The 25,590-nt window shown below is 39.2% G+C and overlaps 1 protein-coding gene across 2 annotated transcripts in view; it reads left to right on the forward strand.

Moving 5' to 3' along the window:
- tubgcp5 (tubulin, gamma complex associated protein 5) overlaps positions 1-25,102 on the forward strand; it is a 61,419-nt gene extending 36,317 nt beyond the window's left edge. The window contains exons 14-23 of one of the 2 annotated variants that reach the window (XM_041199578.1): positions 1,717-1,921; positions 8,588-8,776; positions 9,996-10,178; positions 12,717-12,801; positions 12,943-13,063; positions 13,980-14,146; positions 18,299-18,424; positions 18,697-18,785; positions 21,297-21,397; positions 24,070-25,102. In XM_041199578.1, coding sequence (XP_041055512.1) covers positions 1,717-1,921; positions 8,588-8,776; positions 9,996-10,178; positions 12,717-12,801; positions 12,943-13,063; positions 13,980-14,146; positions 18,299-18,424; positions 18,697-18,785; positions 21,297-21,397; positions 24,070-24,116 — 1,313 coding nt within the window. In that variant the 3' untranslated portion in view covers positions 24,117-25,102. The remainder of the gene's footprint in view (positions 1-1,716; positions 1,922-8,587; positions 8,777-9,995; positions 10,179-12,716; positions 12,802-12,942; positions 13,064-13,979; positions 14,147-18,298; positions 18,425-18,696; positions 18,786-21,296; positions 21,398-24,069) is intronic. The other variant, XM_041199579.1, reaches the window with a different exon arrangement.
- Positions 25,103-25,590: the final 488 nt, after the last annotated feature.

The raw sequence follows: 25,590 nt of genomic DNA on the forward strand, positions 1-25,590 counted from the left end.
GATTACTGGTAAAACTTAGTGCTATGAGAGATTTTTATTATTAGGAAGATAAAGTCCAAAGACATAGTGAAACAATGGGAATTTACATTCAAAGGGGAAAATAATATTTATAAAGGAGCGAAGGCTGTGTGTAAGGGTAGGCATTTTTAAGATCTAACAAGTGTGAAAAGCCTTCATCTATGCCTCAAGCTGCTGTTTACAAAGTACAGAAGTTAAGAAGACTCACTTTGAATTGAATTGTCAGGGTATCATGTTTCTTTGCCTGGGTATTTTATAATCTATGTGTCTTACTATCGCCTTAACGGAAGCGTAACTGGGAGTCAGATCAAGTAGGGTATTTAGAAGTTATAGTAGTAGTAATTTGTCGATCTTGTATTTAAACTCATTTCTCTTATTAATAAATGTTTAGCCTGGTTTTGTGCCTATAAGACTGGGTGGTCTTATTACTACTGCATTCAAGGCACGCATCTCAAAAATTTTTACAATTTGCAAATCAGTTGTGGCAGTTGTTTCAAGTTCCCTTTGGGATTTGAAGAACTCAACATTTACCATTGGCTGTGCCATAACAGTTCAAGATCATTCTTGTTTGTTAACAAATGATTTCAATATCTTAAATCGGTGGCTATCTTTCTATCTACTGCCACAATATTTTGCTTTTCAGTAGCTTTAGTAGTTCTGGAGTTTTATGAATTGATGCCAAATAAAGTTTTTAAATATGGAAATGTTGTAATTGTAGACATTTGAAGAATAGGTACCTGGGCTATTTTTTGAATGACTTCCAAATCCTTTCGAAATCCATTTTCATCCTGAGTAAATGGGGTAATTTTAACTTGTTGGGGCAGGCAGGGGTTAAAAATAAAAATGAAACATGACTCCAACCTGTCCTCTTTTTAACGGAGTCAGAATTGGGGGCTGGTGACTAACCCGCTCTCAGGCGATGAGTCAGTCGTTAAAATCTTTTAAGGAGACTGAGATTCCATTTTAGCTTGAGTTTTATTTTCAGCAACCGCATTCTGAGATTCCTGGCCTTTGGGCATCTGGCAGGTAAAAGGAAGTGAGAAGGGCTGGACCGATGAGGTAAGTGACATTATTGCATTGCTTGTGCACAGATGTAGCAGGAGTTCTCCCCCTCTCCATCCCCTGCCCACTAAGCTTACTTTGTTAAACACGTCAGAATGGGTCCACAGTGGTGGGCCACCCCACCTACACTGTTCCCATGCTCAGCTCCACCCTCTTCCATGATTCCCATCAATCCCTGGAAAGTCAAAGTGCCATCACTCTTTCCCCTGCCACCATCCCCCCCAAGCAGTCGGTGAGATTCCCATTTCCCTGATAATCCCCACCATGATTTCCAACTTGCCTGACATCCACTGCTGGCTGCTTTCCAGTCTAACAGCCAGCCATCCAGTCAACCTGCCTCGCAGTCAGACAGGAAGTATGTTGAAAAAGATTTAGTACTGGTCCTGCTATTAAATTCTTTAAGACCTGCGAGAAACCCATTCTTCATTTTCCATTGTGGAATCATCCTTTGTGCTCCCACGTCCCCCACTACACTGTTTACAGTTCTAACTGATTACAGAGTGCGATATATTTAGCTTTTTGGTGGTCTTAAGGTTTCCTAATTTAGGTATAGATCTATTGCATTGAAACCCTGATTTTTTAGCTTTGTAAAGGCTGTTGATTGACAGTGTATTATCTATCTTGTTTTGAATGCAGATGCAGAAAGAAAGAGCTTATATGCGCTGTTCCTGGAGTCACTTCAGTCGCGCCTTCGGTACAGAGAGGATACTGAATCCTGTGAACATACTGTTCCAGAGCAACAAGCTACTAAAGAAAGCTTGATAAAGGTGCAGTCTATTGTGGCTCGGCACCTTGAACTTGAAGATGTTCACGATCCTTTATTGGCTATAAATTTTGCAAGGTAATGAAAATGTGTTTAGTCTTTAAAATGTTACTGTATCTATTATAGATTTCAGAGCCAAAGCCTAATCCAGTACTTTTTTGTAACTTCTTGTGATGCAAATTTTCTGTTTATCAAGGTTATGAATGTTGGTACTCTGGAATGGGATACATTCTGTTTTGGGCATTAGGTGTCAGTATCAAATATTACCAGATCAGGTGCATGATAATTAGAACAAGGGTGAAACACTCTCGACTGTGTCTCAGCAATACTCTAACCCCAGCATCTATTATATCAGTACAATTTTTAAACATTTTGTTGTCGTGGGTCAATTCTCACAAGTAAATAAGGTGTAGAAGTCATGCTTCAGCTATGCTAAGCCCTGGTTTTGGATCACACCTGGAGTACTGCAAGCAATTCTGGGCACCACACCTTAAGAAGGATATATTAGCCTTGGCAGGAGTGCAGCATAGATTTACCAGAAATAACACTTGGACTGCAAGGGTTAAATTGTGAGGAGAGATTACACAAACTAGAATGGTATTTCCTGCAATTTAGAAGGTTAAGGGATAATTTGATTGAAGCTTTTAAGATATTAAGGGGGCAAAGGGTAAATTGGGAGAAACTGTTTCTGCTGGTTGAGGAGTCTGGGACCAGCGGGCAAAGTAAAAAAAATTGAGACAGACTTGTCAGGAGTGAAATTTGGAAACACTTTGCCATGCAAAGGGTTTTAGAAGTTTGGTGCTCCCTTCTACAAATGGCAATTGATGCTAGATTAGTTGTTAATTTTAAAACTGAGACTGATAGATTTTTGTAAGGCAGAGGTATGAAGGGATTTGGGGCAAGGGTCAGTATTTAAGGGGATGATTGTATGTTACTGAACTAGTAATCCATAGGCCTAGGAAAATACTGCAGAGACATGAGTTCATAAACCACCGCGTCAGCTGGAGGGATTTAAATTAAAGTTATTAATCTGGAATAAATAACAACTAGTCTCAATAATTATGATTATGAAATTACTAGATTGTCGTAAAAAACCACCTAATGTCACGAAGGTTCAATAATGTCTTTCAGGGAAGGAAATCTGTTATCTTTACCCAGTCTGGCCTACGTGTGACTCCAGACCCACAATAATTTCTTTAGTTATCCTTCAAAATGGCCTAGCAAGCCGTTCAGTTGCAGGTGTCTCACCACCTGCTCAAGGTCAGTTAGGGATGAGAAATAAATGCTGGCCTTGCTGGCGGTGTTCACATCGAGTTCAAATAGATTAAGGCCATAGATCAGCCACGATCTTATTGAATGTAGAACAGGCTCAAGGGCTAAATGGCCTCCTCCTGTTCCTATAACTGAACTGACATGTGGCAGCGTTGTTCTTTTTAGCATGTGGTCCTTTTAAACTTCTTTGAGCAACTATACACATGCATTATTTAGCCTAGAAGAAGGCCTGCGTGGTACCTGCCAGGATTCTGTGCAGCTTCATGGGTGCATTTCACAGCCTCATTTGTGCAAGGCTGCTTACAGCCAGTGGACACTGGAGATTTCCTATTAATCTTGGTCTGAGGTCAGCCTGTGGCCCAGAAGTGAAAAGCCAATGGCTATTCCCGAGATCATAGGTTTTGATGATGCAAATTGAAAGTGAGACTCATTCTTCTCATAGATCAGATGAGCAATTGGCAGGAAGATAATTTCAGCTTGCATAGTCAGTGATTGCCTTTAGGTTGGTATCAGCAATGCTTTATCTAAAATTGGGGTAAGTGTTGCAGTCATTTAGACAAGATAATAGGTAACCCTTCACTAGTCAAGTATGACCTATTAAACAATGCCTTTAAAATACCGGATTTCATGGATTCACCAATAAGTACTGAGGAAATATTTATCCATTGCAATAGTGCTAATATGAAATTGCTATGAATTAAAATGTTGGTTTCTAAACCTGATTTTTGAACTTGTAGTTAGTAAAATTAAATTTAGGGGATTTCTTTGAAATAGTCATTGAACTAATGATGGGATTTTCCACTTCTATTCTGTGAGGAAATTGCACCAGCTGTTTTAATAGATTGACACTTCTATCCAGAAAGTATCACCAGCAGTGTGGCTAAAGTTATTTGTGAAATAAGAAATGTGTTGGTATATATATCAGGAAAAGAATGACAGGCTGGACCTTGTCTCTCTTGAAAAAAGGCTGAGCGGTGACCTCATAGAGGTCTTTGAAATTATGAAAGGTTTCAGTAGATTGGAGGCAAAGCAAAGGTTTCTGCTTGTGAGGAACAGCATAACTAGAGGCCATCAATAGAAGATAGTCACCAAGAAATCCAATAGGGAATTCAGAAGAAATTTTTATCCAAAGGGTGGTAAGAATGTGGAACTCACTACCACAGGGAGTAGTTGAAGAAAATAATACAGATGTAGTTAAGGCCAAATTAGATAAACATATTAGGGAGAAGGGAATTGATGGTTACTTGAAGTGAGAGTCACTTCAGATGAGAAAAGGTTGGAGGAGCCTCGAATAAAGCATAAACACAGCATGGACCAAATGGCCTGCTTCTGTGCCATCTATCCAATGTAATCCTATGTGTAGTCAAAGGTGCAACCTTGCACTTAGATATCTTCAAAATATAAGTCAAACTATAGCAGAATCAAGCTCAAAATAAGAGACAATGGTAAAGTTGCACTTGCCCAGAGCTGAGAGTAGTTTATGTGATTAATGAAAATATCTGCAGTGGATGTTGGAATCCAGAGCCAATGTTAAATCAGTATATAAGCAGTTCTCACCCTTCAGTTGATATGTGTAATACCAGATTTGAGAAAATTTGATGATAACATTGGATAGTATTCTATTCTTCTGCACTGATATTCCTCACTTTGAAATGATTAAAATTTGACTCGTTTTTAAATACCTTGAAAATAATCACTGTTGTTTAAAATTTTGGACTTTGTTTTTGTTATGACTGCTGGTGATATTTGAAGATTTTTTTGCAGTTGTTGATTGTGGTACTGTTGATTAAAGTTTGCTCTCGAGAGACAATTGACTCTTAATCACACGAATTTGAACATTTAACACGTTTTATTATTAGGCCACATATAGAATCGTGCAGCAGTAACATAAAAATTTCGCAGATGAGTCTTGGTACCATGTGTGATTTTATGTGTAACTTGGGTGTTAGCATGATTCATTTTTTAAAATTAATTCAAGAGGGTGGACATCGCTGGCTAGGCCAGCATTTATTGCCCATCACTAATACCCTTGAGAAGATGGTGGTGAGCTGCTGCCTTAAACTAATGAGGTCTTTGTGGTGTAGGTACACCTACAGTGCTGTTAGGGAGGGAGTTCTAGGATATTGACCCAATGACAGTGAAGGAACAGTGATATATTTCCAAGTCAGGATGGTGAGTGACTTGGAGGGGAACTTCCAGGTGGTGGTGTTCCCATGTATCTGCTGCCCTTGTCCTTCTAGATGGTAGCGGTCATGGGTTTGGAAGGTGCTGCCTTAGGTGAAACCTTGGTGAGTTTCTGTAGTGCATCTTGTAGATGGTACACACTGCTGCCACTGTTCGTCAGCGGTGGAGGGAGTGAATGTTTGTGGAAGGGGTGCAAATCAAGTGTGCTGCTTTGTCCTTGATAGTGTCAAGCTTGAGTATTTTTGGAGGTGCACACATCCAAGTAAGTGGAGAGTACCCCAAAATAAATCCTGACTTGTGCCTTGTAAATGGTGGACAGGCTTTGGGGATTCGGGAGGTGAGTTATTCACTGCAGGATTCCTAGCCTCTGACCTGGTAGCCACAGTATTTATATGGCTATCCAGTTCTGCTTCTGGTCAATGGTAACCCCCAGGATGTTGAAAGTGGGGGATTCAGTGATGGCAATGCCATTGAATGTCAAGGGATGATGGTTAGATTCTCTCTTGTTGGAGATGGTCATTGCCTGACACTTGTGTGGCACAAATGTTACTTGCCATTTGTCAGCCCAAGCCTGGATATTGTCCAGGTCTTGCTGCATTTGGACATGGACTACTTCAGTATCCGAGGAGTCATGAATGGTGCTGAACATTGTGCAATCATCAGCGAACATCCCCACTTTTAACCTTATGATGGCAGGAAGATCATTGATGAAGCAGCTGAGGATGGTTGGGCCTAGGACACTACCCTGAGGACACTATCCTGCAGTGATGTCCTGGAATTGAGATGATTGACCTCCAACAACCACACAGTCGTCTTTTGTGCTAAGTATTACTCCAACCAGTGAAGAATTTTCCCCCTGATTCCCATTGACACCAGTTTTGCTAGAGCTCCCTGATGCCACACTCAGTCAAATGCTGCCTTGATGTCAAGGGCAGTCATTCTCACCTCACCTCTGGAGTTCACATCTTTTGTCCGTGTTTGAACCAAGGCTGCAATGAGATCAGAAGCTGAGTGACCCTGGTGGAAGCCAAACTGAGCGTCAGTGAGCAGGTTATTGCTAAGCAAGTGCCACTTGATAGCGCAGTTGATGACCCCTTCCATCATTTCACTGATGATCGGGAGTAGATTGATTGATTGGCAATTGGTGGAATTGGATTTGTCCTGCTTTTTATGTACAGGGCGTACCTAGTAATTTTCCACATAGCCAAGTAGATGCCAGTGTTGTAGCTGTACTGGAACAGCTTGGCTAGGGGCGCAGCAAGTTCTGAAGCATGAGTCTTCAGCACTACTGCTGGAATATTGTCAGGGTCCATAGCCATTGCGTTCAGCCGTTTCTTGATGCCACGTGGAGTGAATCGAATTGGCTGAATACTGACATCTGTGATGCTGGGGACCTCCAGAGGAGGCCTAGATGATTCATCCACTCGGCACTCCTGTCTGAACATTGTTGCGAATGCTTCAGCCTTATCTTTTACACTGATGTGCTGGGCTCATCCATTATTGAGGATGGGGATATTTGTGGAGCCACTTGCTCCAGTCAGTTGTTTAATTGTCCACCACCATTCACGACAGGATGTGGTAAGACTGCAGAGCTTAGAACTGATCCGTTGGTTGTGGAATTGCTTAGCTCTGTCTATCACTTGCTAATTATGCTGTCTGGCATGCAAGCAGTCCTGTGTTGTAGCTTCACCAGGTTGACACCTCATTTTTAGGGTATGCCTGGTGCTGCTCCTGGCATGCCCTCCTGCACTCTTCATTGACCAGGGTTGGTCCCCTGGCTTGGTGGTGATGGTAGAGTGGGGGATATGCCAGGCCATGAGTTAACAGATTGCAGTTTACAATTCTGCTGATATGGTGGTCACTCCTACTAATACTATCATGGACAGATGATTGATGAGGATGAGGTTAAATATGTTTTTCCTGCTTGTTGGTTCCCTCACCACTTGCCGCAGACCCATCTAGCAGGTATGTCTTTTAGGATTTGGCCAGTTCGTTCTGTGGTGGTGCTACTGAGCCATTCTTGGTGATGGACATTGAAGTCACCCACCCAGAGTACATTCTATGCCCTTGCCACCCTCAGTGCTTCCTCCAAGTCGTGTTCAACATAGAGGAATCCTGATTCATCAGCTGAGATTTGGGGTGGCGGGGTGCAGGGCAGTATGTGGTAATCAGCAGGAGGTTTCCTTGCTCACGTTTGACCATAAGACTCCAGGGGCCGGAATCGATATTGAGGATTCTCAGGGCAATTCCCTCCTGACTGTATATCACTGTGCCACCACCTCTGCTGGTGGGACAGGATATACCCTGGTGGTCTTGTCTAGGACATGATCTGTAAGGTATGATTCTGTGAGTATGACTATGTTAGGCTGTTGCTTGACTAGTCTGTGGGACAGCTCTCCCAATTTTGGCACAAGTCCCCAGATGTTAGTAAAGAAGACTTTGCAGGGCTGAGTTTGTCATTGTCTAGTTCGATGCCTGTGGTCTGTCTGGTTTGATACAACTGAGTGGCCTGTTAGGCCATTTAAGAATCAGCCACATTACTGCAGATCTGGAGTCACATGTGAAGGAAACCCCTTAAAGGGCATTTGTGAATCAGATGGGTTTTTACACATTAGACTTTCAATTCCAGACTACTTTTATTGATTTCAAAGTCCACCACCTGCTGTGGTGCGATTTGAACCCGGGTGCTCAGAGCATTACCCCGGGTTCTTGATTACCAGTCCAGTGATAATACCCACTACGCCACTGCCTCCACTTCTTGCAGCTGAGTTTGAAGGTTGTGTCTTCAAGTCCCACCCAGGAGCATAAAAACAGAGATTAACATTCAGTGCAGTATTGAGGGTCTACTGACATGCCAGAGGTGTTGTCTTTCAAATGAGATGTTAAAACAAGGCCTGGTCTGTCCCCCTCAGGCAGGCATAACAGATCCTTTGGCATTATTTTGTCGAAGAGCAGGAGAGTTATCCCTGGTGCCCTGGCCAATACTTATCCCCCAATCAACATCACAAAAACAGATTATCTGGTCATTATCACATTGCTGTATGTGGGAACTTGCTGTGTACAAATTGGCTGCTTTGTTTCCCACATTGCAACAGTGACTGCACTTCAAAGTACTTCTCTGACTGCAAAGTGATTTGCAACAAGAAGTGATCATGAAAGGTACTATATAAATGCAAGTCTCTTTCTTTAAAAGCATTTGTAATGAGTTGCTTAATGGAGAAATTGGCAATTTGACCAAACTGAGAATTTATGTATGATGACTTATTCGTGCTGATTCAATTCTTGCAGGTTATACATGGAGCAAAATGATTTCCATGAAAGATTCAGCAGTGGAGATGTTAATGTGGATAGGTCCTCTGAATCAGTGACCTGCCAGACATTCGAGTTGACACTTCGGTCATGTTTGTATCCTCATATTGAGAAACGTTACCTAGAATGTTGTGGAAAATTAATGCAAACTCTAAAGACTGATTACAAGTAAGTGAAAAGTGAATATGTTTGTTTCATCTCATTTAAACAAAGTAAAGTTTAACAACCTTATATATTGATTAAGGCAAGTTGAAGTAAGATTTGATTTTTGCTATGAATAAATTAGGTGAATAAAAGGTATTACTTTGGAAGTATTTATTGAACAAATCCTTTTAGGCTTTGACTTAAAGAGAAAGACCTTTAAAATGAGTTTCTATATCTAATTCAGCCTTTCAGTCTTCCAAAAATTCACAAGTGTTTAAAATGTAACTTGCCTAATAATCTGTTCTTGACCAGTCAGATCTCCTGTCCTGTTCTTTTTGACCTTGCTGGTGCCCTACCCTTCAATTCTTGTTTTTTTTTACATGGGGTTCTCATTTAAAAAAGAAACTTGTGTAATTATGGTTGATCTATCAATAGTCTGTTGAATTCCTGTTGAATTTCTGGTCAATGGTAACCCCAGGATGTTGATAGTGGGGTGATTCAGTGATGGTAATGCTGTTGAATGTCAAGGGATGATGGTTAGATTCTCTCTTGTTGGAGATGTTCATTGCCTGGCAATTATGTGATGCGAATGTTATTTGCCACTTGTCAGCCCAAGCCTGGATATTGTCCAGGTCTTGCTGTATTTGGACATGGACTGCTTCAGGTCCAGTGGGAGGAAGAACTTGTTTATGCAGCAAGTGGCAATGATCTGAAACTCACTGCCTATGAGGGTGCTTCTGTTCTGTTCCTTTCAACCTTGCTGGTGCCCTGCCCTTTAATTCTTGGTTTTTCACATGGGGTTCTCAATTAAAAAAGAAACTTGCGTAATTATGGTTGACCTACCAACAGTCTGTTGAATTCCCATCTAAAGAACATGAGATACAACTGCAGTCTTAGCTAGCGATTGGAATTGATTGTTTTGGCACAGATTTGCTAGTTAAAACCCTGGGTTGCCCAACCAAGATGGTAGGCAGGTGACCTATTCCTACATTTATGGCAGTGCTCTTGAAGTTACTGGAAGAGAAGAGAATTGAGGAGCTTTGTCCTATGAATTTTTTTTCTCTCTGATGTGAAAAGCAGCCAGTTAAAGCTCTGTCATATCCTCTCACCATTCTCATGCCTGAGAGTGGCAACTTAACGGATTTGAAATTGTGAGAATTAGCCCACTTTGACCTATTGGATTCCTTGAACATATGGGGAAAGAATGTTTCAAGTATAATAAATCTTAGTTTTTCCCTTTTAGACTGGTGGAATACCTTCAAGCCATGAGGAATTTCTTCCTCCTAGAGGCTGGAGAGACCATGTATGATTTTTATGTGGCTATATTTGATAAAGTAAAGGAAAAAGAATCCTGGCAACACTTGTCGTTTTTAAATGCCCGGTTACAAGAGGCTGTTGCACAACGGTATCCTGATGATAGCTCTCGGTAGGTCGATGTTACTTTTAGTTTCTAGAAGGCATTTGTACAAAGATATATGACTGGAACTAAAAGCCATGTGTATAAGATAGTCACTATGAAGTCCAATAGGGAATTCAGGAGAAACTTTTTTACCCAGAGCGTGATCACAATGTGAAATTCACTACCATCAGGAGTAGTTGAGGTGAGTAACATAGATACATTCAAGGAGAAGTTAGATAAAGAAGAAGGAAATATGTTCACGGGGTTAGATAAAGAAGGGTGAGAGGAGGCTCACGTTAACCATAAACACCGGCATGTACCTGTTGGGCCAGTTTATGTTCTGCAAATACTATGTAGTATATAAGAACATAGGAAAGCATGAATCAATAAGATTCCTTCAAGCCCATTTTCCTAATTTACTTTGTCATAGGTTCTATTCACTTTATTTATTTTTAGAGGCAAACTTAAAATCCCCACCCTAATCCCTGCAAAAAAGTATTGAGTGAAACTCCAGGTGTCTTGAACCTTGCAATTAACATCATTCAACACCTAAATTTGTTTTTTATTCATGATTCACTGATACTTATTAAAACCACACATTCCTGGGTAACATACAGGATATTGAGAGTCTGTGGCTCCTGAAATTTAGGAACACTTGCATTCTGTGGAATATTTGGTTATTTCTATCTGTATTTTCACTAGAATTTTTAACACAGTTGTAAACCACACGTTCAGCCAACTTTTTTGCTACTGCTCTTCCTGGAAAAACATTCCGCACAGGAGGAAAGACCTTGCGTTTATCTAAAACCTTTGATATCCTCCAGCATACTAAATTGGTACACAGCCAACTAAATTCTGGGCTACTGGTTTTATGTAAGCAAATACAGCAACTGGTTTTTGCACAAGTTCTCTCAAAAATAAAGGCAAATGAGATGAATGATTAGTTAATCTATTCTTGATGCCGATTGAGAGATGAATGTTGGGGCACAGAGAGAGAGTTCTGTGTTCTTCAACCAGTTCCATGGGATCTTTTATGTCCACCTGAACAGATCAAGCCCTAGCTCAACAGCTGATCTGAAAGATGGCACATCTGCCAATGCAGCATTAATTTGAATAAATTATTCTGCAGTTTAAATGTTCCCAACATGCTGTCCTGCTGCCATCATGTCTACCTTATCCAATTTGACAGGTGATGCACATCTGACTAAGTGTGCTTCCGACCCTGTGTATATGCATGTGCTTCCTGCCCGCCATACTGGGGACTTGGTCAGCTGATTAGCCAGATTTCTCGGCCATTTTGTATAACTGAGATTTCTCCCTTTTGCAGCATTAACTTGTTTTTCCATCCATATTAATGGATACCTCCCTGAGACTTGGGAATCAGTATGCTATGGGCACGTTTCCAGTTAACTTATCACATTATCTTCATCCTAAAATCTGCCAGTACTGTAAGAGTCAATCTCGGTTCAGTGATTGACCATGTTGGACCTGCTGTGTAACTGTACATTCGTAACATTTTTAACATAGAACGATTTAAGATTGCTTCACTGGTGAGGCAGTGGCGTAGTGGTATTGTCACTGGACTAGTACTCCAGATACCCAGGGTAATGCTCTGTGGACCCGGATTTGAATCGCACCATGGCAGATGATGAAATTTAAATTCGATGATGATCATGAAACCATTGTTAATTGTTGAAAAGACCCATCTGGTTCACTAACGTCCTTTAGGAAAGGAAATCTGCCGTCCTCACCTGGTCTGGCCTACATGTGTCTCCAGGCCCACAGCAATGTGGTTGACTCTTAAATGGCCTAGCAAGCTACTCTGTTCTCAAATGCAATTAGGGATGGGCAATAAACGTTGGCCCAGCCAGTGACGCCCACGTCCCATGAGTGAATGAAAAAAATTCTCCACCTAACAAGCAAGTTAAAGGTTAAAATTATTATAAAGACAAAACGTTAGTGGTATTTTAGATTCATCTAATAACTTAAATTCAATTTGCAAAACTCTGCTGCCAGTTTGATTAACTCTTTCCTTGGAAGTTCTCTGAGTTAGATTATAAATTTACAGCCAAACTAAGGGCAATTTTATGCAGTGGCCCCATAACCGTGAGCAACTGGATTGAGATTGCTTGGACATATTTCATACAATGGCCTTTCAACCATCTGTTTTGGCAGAATTTGTACCATGTCTCATCTAGTGCATTCTATTTGTGGGAGCACTCATGTTTAAATCCTATGCTATTCTCCCTTTCCAAAAAATCTATTACAGGTCAGGCTGTTGAGCATGTTATTTGCAGTCGCCTAGAAACACATCAAGCAAACTGAAAAAGTGCCTCGTATTTTGCAAGCAGCTTTAAGTTTAATCCTTTGTGGTGTGCATGCAAGTCGCTTGATAAAATGAGACACTCTGACACAGAAGGTGATTGGCACCCATTATCATGCATTTGGGCTCTTGTAGATGGTTATTTTCTAAAATAAAATGTGCACGTTTGTGGTTTGAAAAACTCAAAAGTTATTTCTGTTGAGTATTTTCATCTATTTTTGAACTTTTGCCTTCAACTGTAGGTTGTCCGTATATTTAGAAAATATTGATATTGTGAAAAAGAGACTTCCAGTACATTCTATCGATGGTCTCACGTTGAGTTACAAGGTATGTTTAAGATGTTTCTTCCCCCCCACCCCTCCCACCACCACCAAGATCTGAAAACCAATTAGAATCTGTTGAGCTGATTGATGCTCCAAAAGGCTACATTTTCTTATCTCTTCCTACTTCCCTGTTTTTTTTAAACAGGTTCCTTGGCCTGTTGATATTGTTATCAGCTCAGAATGCCAGAAGATTTATAATCAAGTGTTCATACTTCTGTTGCAAATTAAATGGGCCAAATACAGCCTGGATGTTCTGAGATTTGATGGTAGGATGAAGTTTCAGCATTCATTTGAAAATATTACTGGCATATGTTTTTTAATGAGCAGATTTTGCACTTAAAATTTATTTACTGTAAAAATGTAGATTTAAAGGGCCACATTGATGTAATTGATTTATAATAAATGTTCTCTTCAAAAAGAAGCTAATGCCCTAAGATATTGTTCCTCTTGAATCCAGTAACTAACAGAACTGGCAGCCGCATGTAAAAAAAAACTAGACAAGCAAATGCTTGCCTGTAAATCGCCCCAAATTGCTGGATGCTTTGTTGGCCTCTGCCATCAATCTCCCTATGAGTTTCAATAAATTGCTGGATTTGCACTGTTAATACGAATTAAACTAACCACAGAAGGTTAAGGCTAGTTTTCGAGAACAGAAGGCTCTTTTTCATGATGCGATTTATATTTTTGCAATGCTGATCCACCTCGGAGGCCCAGAAAATGGAACAGTTGAAGCTATGATGTCTAATTTCATGCAGATGTTAAATTGTCTTTAGAGGGTTTTTTTTTCTTTTCCCCTCTGTCTCATTTTTATTTCACTTTTTAATCCAATCCTTTTTTTTTTAATCTTCCTTTTCTGTATATATTTGACTCTTAATTCACCAATTTCCTTCTCTTTTGTTCGTTTTCACTTTCTCTATCCTTAATTTTAATTTGTTAAGGAGATAGACGATGGGTCCCCAACTTTCAGATGCTCCCTTTCCCTTGCTGTCAACTTGCACATCCAGTAATTTGCAGCGCAAAGCATTTAGAGCTACAGGGTGAGGAAAAAAAATCAACAATTGGAGCACACTGCGAGAGATCTTGCTCCAGGCATTGAAAATTCAACTGCAACATTGTATTATCGTGAGATGTAAAATAATTGTTATGTCATTAACCGTTTTTTTAAATTGTGTGTATTTACAGAACCTGTCGAAGCTCATGAAAAACCACAAGCAGCTCTGTTTGAAAATTCCAATTCATCGTTTAAAGCACTGAAGTCGCCTGTTGGACAGCAAATTCATAGGATGTTTCTGCTTAGAGTTAAACTCATGCACTTTGTCAACAGCCTGCATAACTACATAATGACTAGGGTGAGGCTTCCTTTGAGTCAGATAGATAAATGTTCAACTTTTGATTTCTTCAGTAGATTCTGGGATAGCTCTGTAAAGTTTTAGCAGTTTTTTGAAAGCTTGCCCTGCAGCTAAAACTTATTTCTACCATTTTCTCATCAAAAAAGATTTGCATATTATAATTTCTTTCCATTTTTTTTGTGTATCTCTTCCTATACCAATCTGGTAAAGACGCTACCTGCTGCCTCTGCCAATGTGTTCTCAGGAAATTTTCTCTTCTTTTGTTATATTATAAACCTAACATTATGGATGAGTTGCATTGTGAAAGAGAAAAATTGTTTATTGTCCTCCTCCTTGTTAGGTTTTGTCTGTACCTTGTACATCCTGCCCCTGCCTTCACCCTCCACAAACTCCATGTACAATTTGCTTGCTTTGGTTTCTGCGGGGGAGGTACATTGGAACATGGATGTCCAATCTGCAGCATTAAGACCATGTGTGGCTCAGGACTCTTGACGAATGAGACACAGAAAACTCAGCTCTATTTGCCTTCTACTTGTTTCTTTATCCTGCTTAAATTTTGTGGCCCTCAAGGTTTGGATATGGTTGTTCTTGCTTTTTTTTCCTCTTTGGATAAATCTTAAATTTCTAGATTTCTTGGTATCAACAGCTTGAAATGCAGGTAAATTAATGAGAACAGTTAACTGGAATTTTATATGTAGTGTTAAAGCGCCATGATATGTACTTATATGATTGAAGATGGTTAAATTTACCAATTTGAAAATTTTAAAGCAATCTAAGTTGGCTTTGCCTCTCATTGTGCCTCAGAGCAGAAGCTCACTCTACAGTGAATTGTGTCTTTAGCACAACATATTGGAATGGAATAGTACATTAACCCACTGAGATTCCACTTTTCTCGGATGTTAAGCTAATTCAGGAAATGCTATATTATAAAGAAGCAGGCCATTTGACCCAACTAGGCCATGTCGATGTTTATGCTCCACTCTAGCCCCCTCCCATCTTTCCTCATCTAAATTCACCATCACAACCATCTATTTCCTTTCCCACATATTCTTGTCTATCTTCCCCTTAAGTACATCTATGCTATTTGCTTCAACCATTCCTGTGGTGTTAAGTTCTACATTTGCACTACTCTTTGAGTAAAGAAGTCTCTTCTGAATTCCCTATTGGATTTCTTGATGACTATCTTATTTTGATGGCCTTTAGTTATGCTGTTCCCCACAAGAGGAAACATTTTTTCTGTATCCACTCTATCAAAACCTTTCATAATTTAAAGACCTTTATTAGGTTACCCCTCAGCCTTTTTTCAAGAAAGAGGAGACCCAGTTAGCCAATTGATTCCTGATGTGTATAACCATGCATTTCTGTTATTCTCGGGTCATCTCTGCACCTTCTCCAGTGCCTCTACGTACTTTTTACAATATGATGAATAGAACTGCAGGCAGTGCTCTTAAGTGTGTCCTAACCAAGGTTCAATGCAGGTTTAGCATAATTTCCCTACTTTTCAAATCTATACCTCTAGAAATAAAACCTTTGCTTAGTTTGCTTTTTTATGGCCTTGCTAAACTGCAGCGCAACTTTTAAGTGATATATTTGTACTCCACAGTCCCTTTGTCCCTCTACCCCACCTAATCTTGCATCTTCCAAGAAATAAGTGGCCTCCCTGTCCTTCCTACCAAAATAGACTACTTAGTATTTTTCTATGTTGAACTTCATTTGCCAATTATTTGCCTATTCTGCAAGTTTACTAATATCCTCCTGTAATTTGTTGCTATCCTCCTCAGAATTGACTTTCACCACCGCCCCCCGAAATTTGGTGTCATCTGTTAATTTGTTTTTGATTCCAAAGTCCAAGTCATTAATGTAAATTGTGAACAGCAGCAGTCCCAGCACTGATCTTTGTGGAACACCACTTTCCAGCTTCTATAACTGTGAACAACTATTCTTTACTCCCATTCTCCGCTTTCTCTTGAATCCATTCTGCTATTTGTCCTCTATCTCCTCATTCTCTGACTGTACCCATATAATGGACTAATGAGTGTCTTATCAAAGGCCTTGTGAAAATCCAGATTAATTAAACCCACTGCATTACCATTGTTGACTCTATCTGTTATCTCCTCAAAAAATTCAATAAGGTTAGTCAAGCAGAATTTTCCCTTTTGAAATTGATGCTGACTCTTTATATTTCTCGTTTCTAGCTGTTATTCTTTTCTGTAGTAGAGACTCCATTATTTTTCCTGCAACCAATGTTAAGCTAACCAGCCTATAATTCTTTGGATGTATTCTGTCCCCCTTCTTAAAGATAGGAATTACATTAGCTATCTACCAGTCCTCTGGCACTATATCTTCTTCGAATACATTATTAAATATGTGTAGTAATGTATCTGCTATCTCTTCCTAAGATTCTTTTAAAATACATGGATTCAATCCATCCAGCCCAGGGGCTTTATTCTCTGAATTTGTTTACTTTATTCAATACATCCCCTTTTTTATTTTAAATTCACTTATCACGTCGCTCATCTCATCGTTCGATGTCACATCCACTTGTTATGCCTCCCTGGTAAATACCAAAGCAAGGTAATTATTTAATATTTCAGCCATCTCTCTACCATTACTATATGTCTTTAAATTTGAAATCTATAATCCTAGGCATTGTATGTTACTGCCTTACAAACAAAGGAATAATGCTGGGAGCATGTGTTATCTCTGGTGAATGGGGAGGAATATATTTAACCCTGCCATGTTGAGCAAAGTGTCTGTTTCCTTTCTCTTATCCATACAATAGATATAGTGACAGGGTTTTTTTGGGCCAGTTGTATATGTTTATCTTAAATTCTTACCCAAGTTTTGACCCCTTTGCTTCCCACAGAAAAGTTAAATGCATAAACTTATTACAGTTCAGAAGAAACAGATTAAATAAAACCGCATGCTTAGATTTACATTATAAACAGAGAAATTGAACAATAAACTGTGCATTTATGAAATGAAAGTAACATACACAAATTCTGGAAGCCACATTTTTTTGTTATACTTTGGTATGCATTATCAAACTTCTTCCTGTTCATTCTGAGACACATCATATATAGTTTACCAGTAATCCCCCTGTAATGTAGTGAGTCGGGATGGATCCGTGCAGTTAGGAGCAATTATACAATGATAATTGGGATCATAATTGAAGCCCAAAGAAATTTGTTTTTTTTTTGACTAATCTAACAAATCCTCTCCACATTACTGATTACAAGACCATATGAAATAAGAGCAGGAGTAGGTCATTTGGCCCACTGAGCCTGCTGCACCATTCGATAAGATCATGGCTGATCAGATTATGGCCTGAACAGCACTTTTTTGCCTATCCCCATAATCCTTATCCCTTGTCAATCAAAAACTCCATCTCACTCAGCCTTAAATGTATTAAGGACTCAGCCTCCACAGCTGTCTATGGAAGAAATTCTTCCTCATCTCTAACTTAATTGGAGACACCTTGTCTTTAACCTGTACCTTCTAGTTCTAGATTCCCCTACAAGAGGAAATATCCTGTCAGCATCTACTCTGTCAAGCCCAGTTGGAATCTTATATATTTCGATAAGATCACCTCTCATTCTTTTAAACTCCAATGTATATAAGCCCAACCAGTTCAACCCAGCACTCATAAGACAACCCCTTCATCCCTGGAATCAGTCCAGTGAATCTTCACTGAACTGGTTCAAATGCAACTATATCCTGCTTTAAGTAAGGAAACCAAAACTGTACACTGTACTCCAGGTGCAGTCTCACCAATGCTCTGTACAGTTCTATCAAGACTTCCCTACTTTTATTCTCCATCCACCTTGCAACAAAGGTCAATGTTCCAGTTGTCTTCCCAGTTACTTGCTGTACCTGCATGTTAACTTTTTACTGTAACTTACCAATTAGTGTTTCAATTTTATGAAATGTGTTCTGTATAATGAGCACAGAAGAAAATGGCTATTACACCAAGAAATAACTTGTTTTATAGTAAAAGCTTTTAATGTCTATGTTTTTAGTAAAATCCAAGGATTTCTGTTTCAAAGTTGTGGTTTTAAACTTAATATGGTTTGCATGTTATATTTTTTTAAACACTGAATACTACCACTGATTAGCTATAGCTGAAACCAATTGCTGCTTAACATTTTTCAGATATTGCATAGCACAGGTCTGGAGTTTCAGCACCAAATTGAGGAAGCTAAGGATTTGGACCAGCTGATAAAAATTCATTATAGGTACCTGTCCACAATCTATGACCGTTGTTTACTTCGGGAAAAGGTGAGTTAATTTGGAAGTTCAGGTAAATAGATTTAGAGGCAGATCCCAACTTTGTAACAAATATTGGTGATTTTTAATTAAATGAGTTAACAGCATGTGCACAATTGGTGACCAATTGCTTCCCTGTTCAGACGTGGACAGTAAGCGATTATTTTACTAAAGTAACAAGTGCTTCTTTCAAATCTGCCTTTTATATTTTAATTTTAATAACCTGAACCAGCTATAGTATTGTGTATAGAATTTTAACGTTGGTGTTATGAAATTACTTTCAGATAAGCTTTGTGAAGGAAGCAATCATGAAAGTTTTGAATCTGGTGCTTATGTTTGCAGATCGTTGGCAGACTGGTTTAGGAGTTTCAAAGTATGTGGAGCTATTTTTTTGTTTCCATCTCTGGTCTTTAAATGTTGACAATTGTTGCATTGAAATTAATAGCCTGACCTTTCCTCTCTTCCTTGGCTGCATAGGTGCATGTAAAACTTAAATTCATCTTCCTGTTAGTGTGAGTCACTTTCCATTCCAGCATTCTATTTACCATTTTCTTCACAGGGCAATCAGAAAGAGAAAGAGATCAGCTTATAGGGGATAGTGCAGCAAGCTTACATCTGATCACTGTTTGATGCACTAAAACCTTTCCAATTGTGAAACCTTTATAGATTTTTGCCATCAATTGGTGGGACACAAATTCAATCCTCCACTTCGATAAATACATAAAAACAAATGAATTAGGAGCAGGAGTAGGCCGCTCGGCCCTTCGAGCCTGCTCCGCCATTCAATGAAATCATGGCTGACCTGAATGTAACCTCCACTCCACCTTCCTCCTACCCTCGATATCCTTTCACCTCCTTGTTTATCAAGAATTTATCTAGCTCCACCATAAAATATACTAAGACTCTGCTTCCACCGCCTTTTGAGGAAGAGAGTTCCAAAGACTCACGACCCTCCAAGAGAAAATATTTCTCCTTATCACTACTATAAATGAGTGACCCTTATTCTTAAACCGTGACACCTAGTTCTAGATTCTCCCACAAGAGTAAACATCCTCTCCACATGCACTCTGTCAATACCCCTCAGGATCTTAAAGGTTTCAATCAAGTCATCTCTTACTCTTTTAAACTCCAGTGGATGCAAGCCTAACCTGTCCAACCTTTCCTCATGAGACAACCCACCCATTCCTGGTATTAGCCTAGTAAACCTTCTCTGAACTGCTTCTAATGCACTTACATCCTTCCTTAAATAAGGAGACCAATACATAGTACCCCAGATGTGGTCTCACCAGTACCCTGTATAACTGAAGCATAACCTCCCTACTTTTGTATTCAATTCCCCTCTCAATAAAAGATAACATTGACCAGAATCTTCTGTTTGGCTTGCGGGGGCAGGCCCCACATGCCGGCGCATAAAATGACGCGCGGTAACGTTGCGCACACATCCCATCGTTACCGCATGTCATTCCAATCTTCACTTCGGCAGGCGCGCACAGGAGTCGGTTGTCTGCCTGCCGAACTGTCAAAGGCCTGTTAAGGCCATAAACAACCTAATTGAACTGATTGGGCTGCCCGTCCAACCTTATGGATGGCGGGCAGGCGAAGAGCCCAGGCGGCCTTCATGTTTCTCATGAAACCTCATCCAAGGACGGGATGAGGTTTCATGAAGGCTTTATCATTTAAATAAAATTTTAATTAAAATACATAAACGTGTCCCAGCTCATGTGACACTCCTCCCCCCGCCTGCATAGGTAGCGCTGAGCGCTCCCAGGTGCGCATCACGCTGGGTGGGCCTTAATTGGCCCGCCCATGTAAAATGACGGCGCACATTGTAAAAGCCGATTACGGACGGTGATCGGCTCCGCGCCCACTCCTGAACCGCCCTCCCGATGTGGAGAAAATTCTCCCCATTCTATTAGCTTTCCTAATTATTTGCTGTACCTGCATTCTAGCCTTTTGTGATTCATGCACTTGGACACCCAGATCTCTCTGAATCTCAGAGCTCTGCAGCCTCTCACCATTTAGATAATATGCTTCTTTTTTATTCTTCCCGCCAAGTTCCACATTTCCCCACATTTATACTCCATTTACCAGATCTTTGCCCATTCACTTAACCTATCTATGTCACTTTGTAGCTTCCTTATGTCCAATTTTAGCATTTCCCGAAAGAGCACAGCAGTTACCAAAAATGAGTAAATGCAACTTGCACTTTATTTATAACAGGAGTGGGTGATTTTAAAAGAGGAATTTTGGTAACACAAGCCCTGTAATCCATTACTTAATTTGTGTGTTTAATAACTTTGAATTTTTGCTCAACGTTTTTTTGGGGATTTGTTGGTCTCTGTGTGCTGCAGTGACACTTTCAGACTACATGGGCTGCTTTTACATCATGATTTCAAGTTTAATTTTTAAATATCTGTTCTTGCTCTACATTGACATGTTTTTTTTTATGACTCTAAAAGGTCTGGTGTTCCAGATACTGGAGTGTAGGATCTAAATCATATTGGCTTTTGTGATAGCTTCAGTGCTTTTAGGAGGCTGTTCTAACTCCCTCAGTTATTTTACCTGGGATTATTTGGTTCCAGTAAAATTTTAGCAGCCGACTTCTTAGTTGCTGCCCATTTCATTTCGTAGCTGAACAAGAGAAGGAAACTATTGCAACTATTTATTTTCAGGTTCGTTGGCAACCAAAAAGGTTCGCACTGCGTAGTGGGAAACTGATGTAGTTCAGAACTATCTGTTCTGACATTCTAATCTAATGAAACAAATATACCTGGAATCTCCTTATTCCAGAAATGTTTTCTTTCTGTTTAGCTGGAGACTTATTGATTATAAACCTGATGATAGTTACATATTCATCACTTATATTTGATTTATTCTTTATTAGAATGGAATCCATTGAGAAGATGGAATCAGACTTCAAAAACTGCCACATGTTTCTGGTAACAGTGCTAAACAAAGCTGTTTGTAGAGGATCATTTCCTCATTGTAAGTATATCCTTTTTTAAATGTTTCGGTTCTGTATTCGGGAAGGGGATTGGCGTGGATCCGACGAGTTAATGCCTTCATAAGAGGAGGTGAATAAGGAAATTACTAAAAGAAAGAAGGAAGAAAAATATGCATGGTAGCAATTTATTTAACCACTGCATTGCTGTTTGTGGAACATCAGTTCTTCAACTTGCTTGAAAGAAAATCTGAAGGGGAATAGTTTTGGTTCAAAACACTGCAGTGAAGAAATTAGTTAGCATAGTGCCACTTTTAGCCAAGACATGCAGACATGCTTCGAAGAATCGACATGGTGGCACAATGTGAATAAATTTCTCCCCTTCCCATTATTTTTCTAAAGTACCAATTTGATTGCCATAATGCCCTTAGTTGTGATCTGTCTTCATCCTAAGTAGTTTCAGTGATCTTAAATAAGGGGGTGTCATGGAATAGCTCGATTGGAAACGTCAATTAGTTCAAAGTGCATTGACTCTTGTATCAGTAATTGTGGGAACTATTTTGTGCACAGATAGATTCCACAAACAGCAATGAAAGAAATCAAACGTCATTGTGATTTGTTGAGGGAATACTGTTGGTAAGGACACTGGCAGGATGACCTGTTCTTTAAATAGTTATGTAGGATCAGTAATACATGTATGAATGGACAGTTAGGACTTAAATTTAATCTCACATCTAAAGGACATAATCTCAGTAAATGCAACACTCCCTCAACACTGCACTGGAATGCCATGTTAGATTGTGTGCTCAAGCCCTGGGGAGGGGCTTGTATGTTAGTTTCCTAATATTCAGTGCCAAGAAATGGGAACAGCCAAAGTTCCCAATCTGAGCTGCAACAAGTGGAGCGATGTGTTTGGAATTTAGTTATCTCCTAGCAAGATGATGTAAAGTCAGACTTAAGATTTGGAACATTGAAACAGGAGGAGGCCATTTAGCTCCTTGAGCCTCTTCCATCATTCAATAAGATTTATGACCTAACTTTATATAAATGTTATTGCTCCATAGTCCTTCTTACCTCTGATTAACAAAAATCTATCAATCTTTGCTTAAAGATTAATAATAGATCGAGCATCAGTTGCCATTTGTAGAAGAGTTCCAAACTCATATCATCTTTTGTTTTTAGAAGATGTTTCCTAATTTCACTCCTGAAAATTTTGGCTCTAATTTTTATACTATGTCCTTGATTCCTAGACTCCCTAACTTGTGAAAATTGCTTCTTTCTAACTACCCCCTCTGGTCCCCTTAGTATCTTGAGAACTCCTATCAAATCACCCCTTAATCTTCTCAATTGCAGGGAATAAAATTCTAGTTCCTGTAATATCTCCTTGTAATTCAGGCCCCTTGGCAAATCTACACACATTCCAAGGCTAGTTTATCCTCCCAAAATTGTGTCAAGAACTGCTCACAGTATTGCAGGTGTGGACTGATCAGGGCTTTGAACTGCTGAAGCACTACTCCAACCCCTTGTATTCTAGTCCTCTAGATATAAAAGACAGCATTCAATTGGCATTTTTGATCATTTTCTGTATCTGCTCATGACACTTTAATGATCTATGTACCTTGAATCCCCAAGTGTCTTTGAACCTCCATGTTTCTTCTACCATTTTACTACTTTGAAAGCACCCTGCTCTTTCTGTTTTAGGTCCAAAGTGGATGACCTCACATTTACCTACATTGAAATCCATTTGCCTCAGTTTTGCTTTTTCACTCAGCCGATCATCTCTTTGTAATGTTACATCTCCATCTACACTGCTTGCAATGCCACTTTTCTTTGTGCCATCAGCAAATCTGGATATGTGGCTTTCTATTCCGTTGTTAAAATTGTTAATAAATTACAGTCAGCAGTTTGTGCCTGGACTATCTTTTATCCCTTTTAGTTGCTGACTACAGGAAGCATTGATGGTGGCATGGGAGCAGGCTACCTATCTATCCTGATGGACATTACTACAAAAATAAAATTAGAACATAGAAAAAGGCTCTTTGACTAGTTTGATGTTTATCACTCACCCAAGCAATAGTTTTAATCCTAAAGACCTGTTCTGTTCCTATATCCCATTATTCCACCTTTACTTCAACCACCTACAGTATTTAACCTATTCTTACATGTTGACATGGTCCTTGCTTCAATCATTAATTGTAGTATTGGATTCCAAAGTACTGTTTGTAAGGTAAAAGGTTCCCCCTCTCCTCTCCATATAGCTGTTACATTTAATTTAGTATCTATGTCCCCTTGTCCTTGACCTCTCAAGCACTGAAAGCAGTCTGTTTCAAACTGCCCTATTCCTTTATAATTTTAAACAGCTTTATCAAAACACTCCAAAATATCCTGTGTTTTAACTAAAACAGTCCCAACTTTTCAAATTTTCTTTTTGTATTTCTGGTTACTAGTGCCAGGCAACATTCTAGAAAATCTGTGCTGTACTCTCTGTATTGTCTCAACATTATTGCTGTAGTGGGGAGCATGCACAATCAAATATATGAAAAAGATAATTACTTATGATGTTAGAGAACAGATTGTGATGAAACGTGAAATTTTGTAGATTAATTTACATAGCTAATAAATCTTATTTAAACATTTTGAAATGTAGTCTGGATTATTCATATTAAAGTTCAAGTATGATTTTAATTGCTAACTTGATTTGTCTTTAATTTCACAGTGGAATCCTTGGCATCATCCCTAATGGCAGGAATGGAACAAAGCTAACAGTGAACATCATGAAGACACCTGGAAAAATCACTGCACCAAGAACATCAGCATAACAAAATGCATAACACCTAAACTAATCGTGGAACCCATTTTATTGGGCTCATCAAGACTTGCAAATTGTTGTCTTTGGTCGCAGGAAGGTGCACAAAATCATCACCTAGCTGTGGTGCTGGTCAAAAATTACTCAGCAACTGGTGTCCAAGTAGTTGCATAAGCCAAAAGATGTTTATTGCAGAACTTAAGTGTTCAGTCGCCAGCTAAACATTTGTTTCTGTTAATGGGATGGCTGCCAATTGTTGTAGACGGTATTAATTTTAAAAACTGAAGATGCTGATCATTCTATTGTTTTCAGTAAGAATCATGTAGTCTCAGTGAGACAAGTTTCTATTTTGTTGTCTGTAAACATCCAATCTAAAGAAACATAATTGCTTTTTGGCATCTTTTAGTAGACCCAATGTAAAATTAACCCATAAAACTGTCATGTCAGGAATTAATCAAATTAACAGTTTTGTTGTGGTCCTAGCACAAAACTGTGTAGGTGTGTTTTCTTTCATTTCTCAGAAGGAAAAAGGACTATTCAATGTATAAGTAACTCCATATCTAAGACTTGAACAATAATTTAATAACTTATTTTGGACTCAACATTAAATTGCTTATTTCATCTGGAGTCCAGATCGTAGGGCCCAGGAAGCTAAAATTGGGAGTAAACAAATTATATATCTTTTTTATTTGTCAATTTGTCAACAGAAAAAGTTGAATGACCTGAGATTACACATACATTCACCAAAACTTGGCAATTTTCCATTACATGCACTATCTCAGCTGTTTACACTTGCACAAAGACTGATTTGTCAGTCCTAAAGGAAGTGGAACTAGTCAGCCTTCGAGAGAATTAAGAAAATGCAACATTGATACTGGACCAGGGTTATATTAGATCTTGACTGGAATAAATTGCTTTGTTGCAAAGTAGTCTTCTACAGTCATACATGTGTGTGTTTGTGATTTAAAAATAAATATTTCATGGCAAGAAACTATGTCTTAGCAGAGGGAACATCATTTCCCTTCATGCAGTAATATTAAGCTGCAGTAGAAGACATTAGTTAGATAAGTACCTTTGTAAAGAACTCATGGAGACACGGGAATGTGAAGAGTTGTAGTTACATTAACATGCCTGTGGCAAATCCCAGCATCAATTCCTATGTGTTCTATTAATGACCAGAGCATCACAATATTCAGGGAGAATTTGGAAAGGGATTTTTTGTTTTAGAAAGGAGTTTACTGTCATTTAAGTCAGAGGTTCTCAAAGCTTTTTGGTTGAAAGACCCCTTTTTCAAATGAATTAGTAATCATAAACCCACCCCTAGCTCATTTACGATGATGTTTAATGCTTATAGTATTTAAATATTGCTGAAAAAAAGACATTTTGTCGAAGCTTTTCATCATGCACTCATTAGGACATTCGCAAGTGTAT

Source organism: Carcharodon carcharias, chromosome 11 (assembly GCF_017639515.1).
Source record: "Carcharodon carcharias isolate sCarCar2 chromosome 11, sCarCar2.pri, whole genome shotgun sequence".
NCBI lineage: Eukaryota > Metazoa > Chordata > Chondrichthyes > Lamniformes > Lamnidae > Carcharodon > Carcharodon carcharias.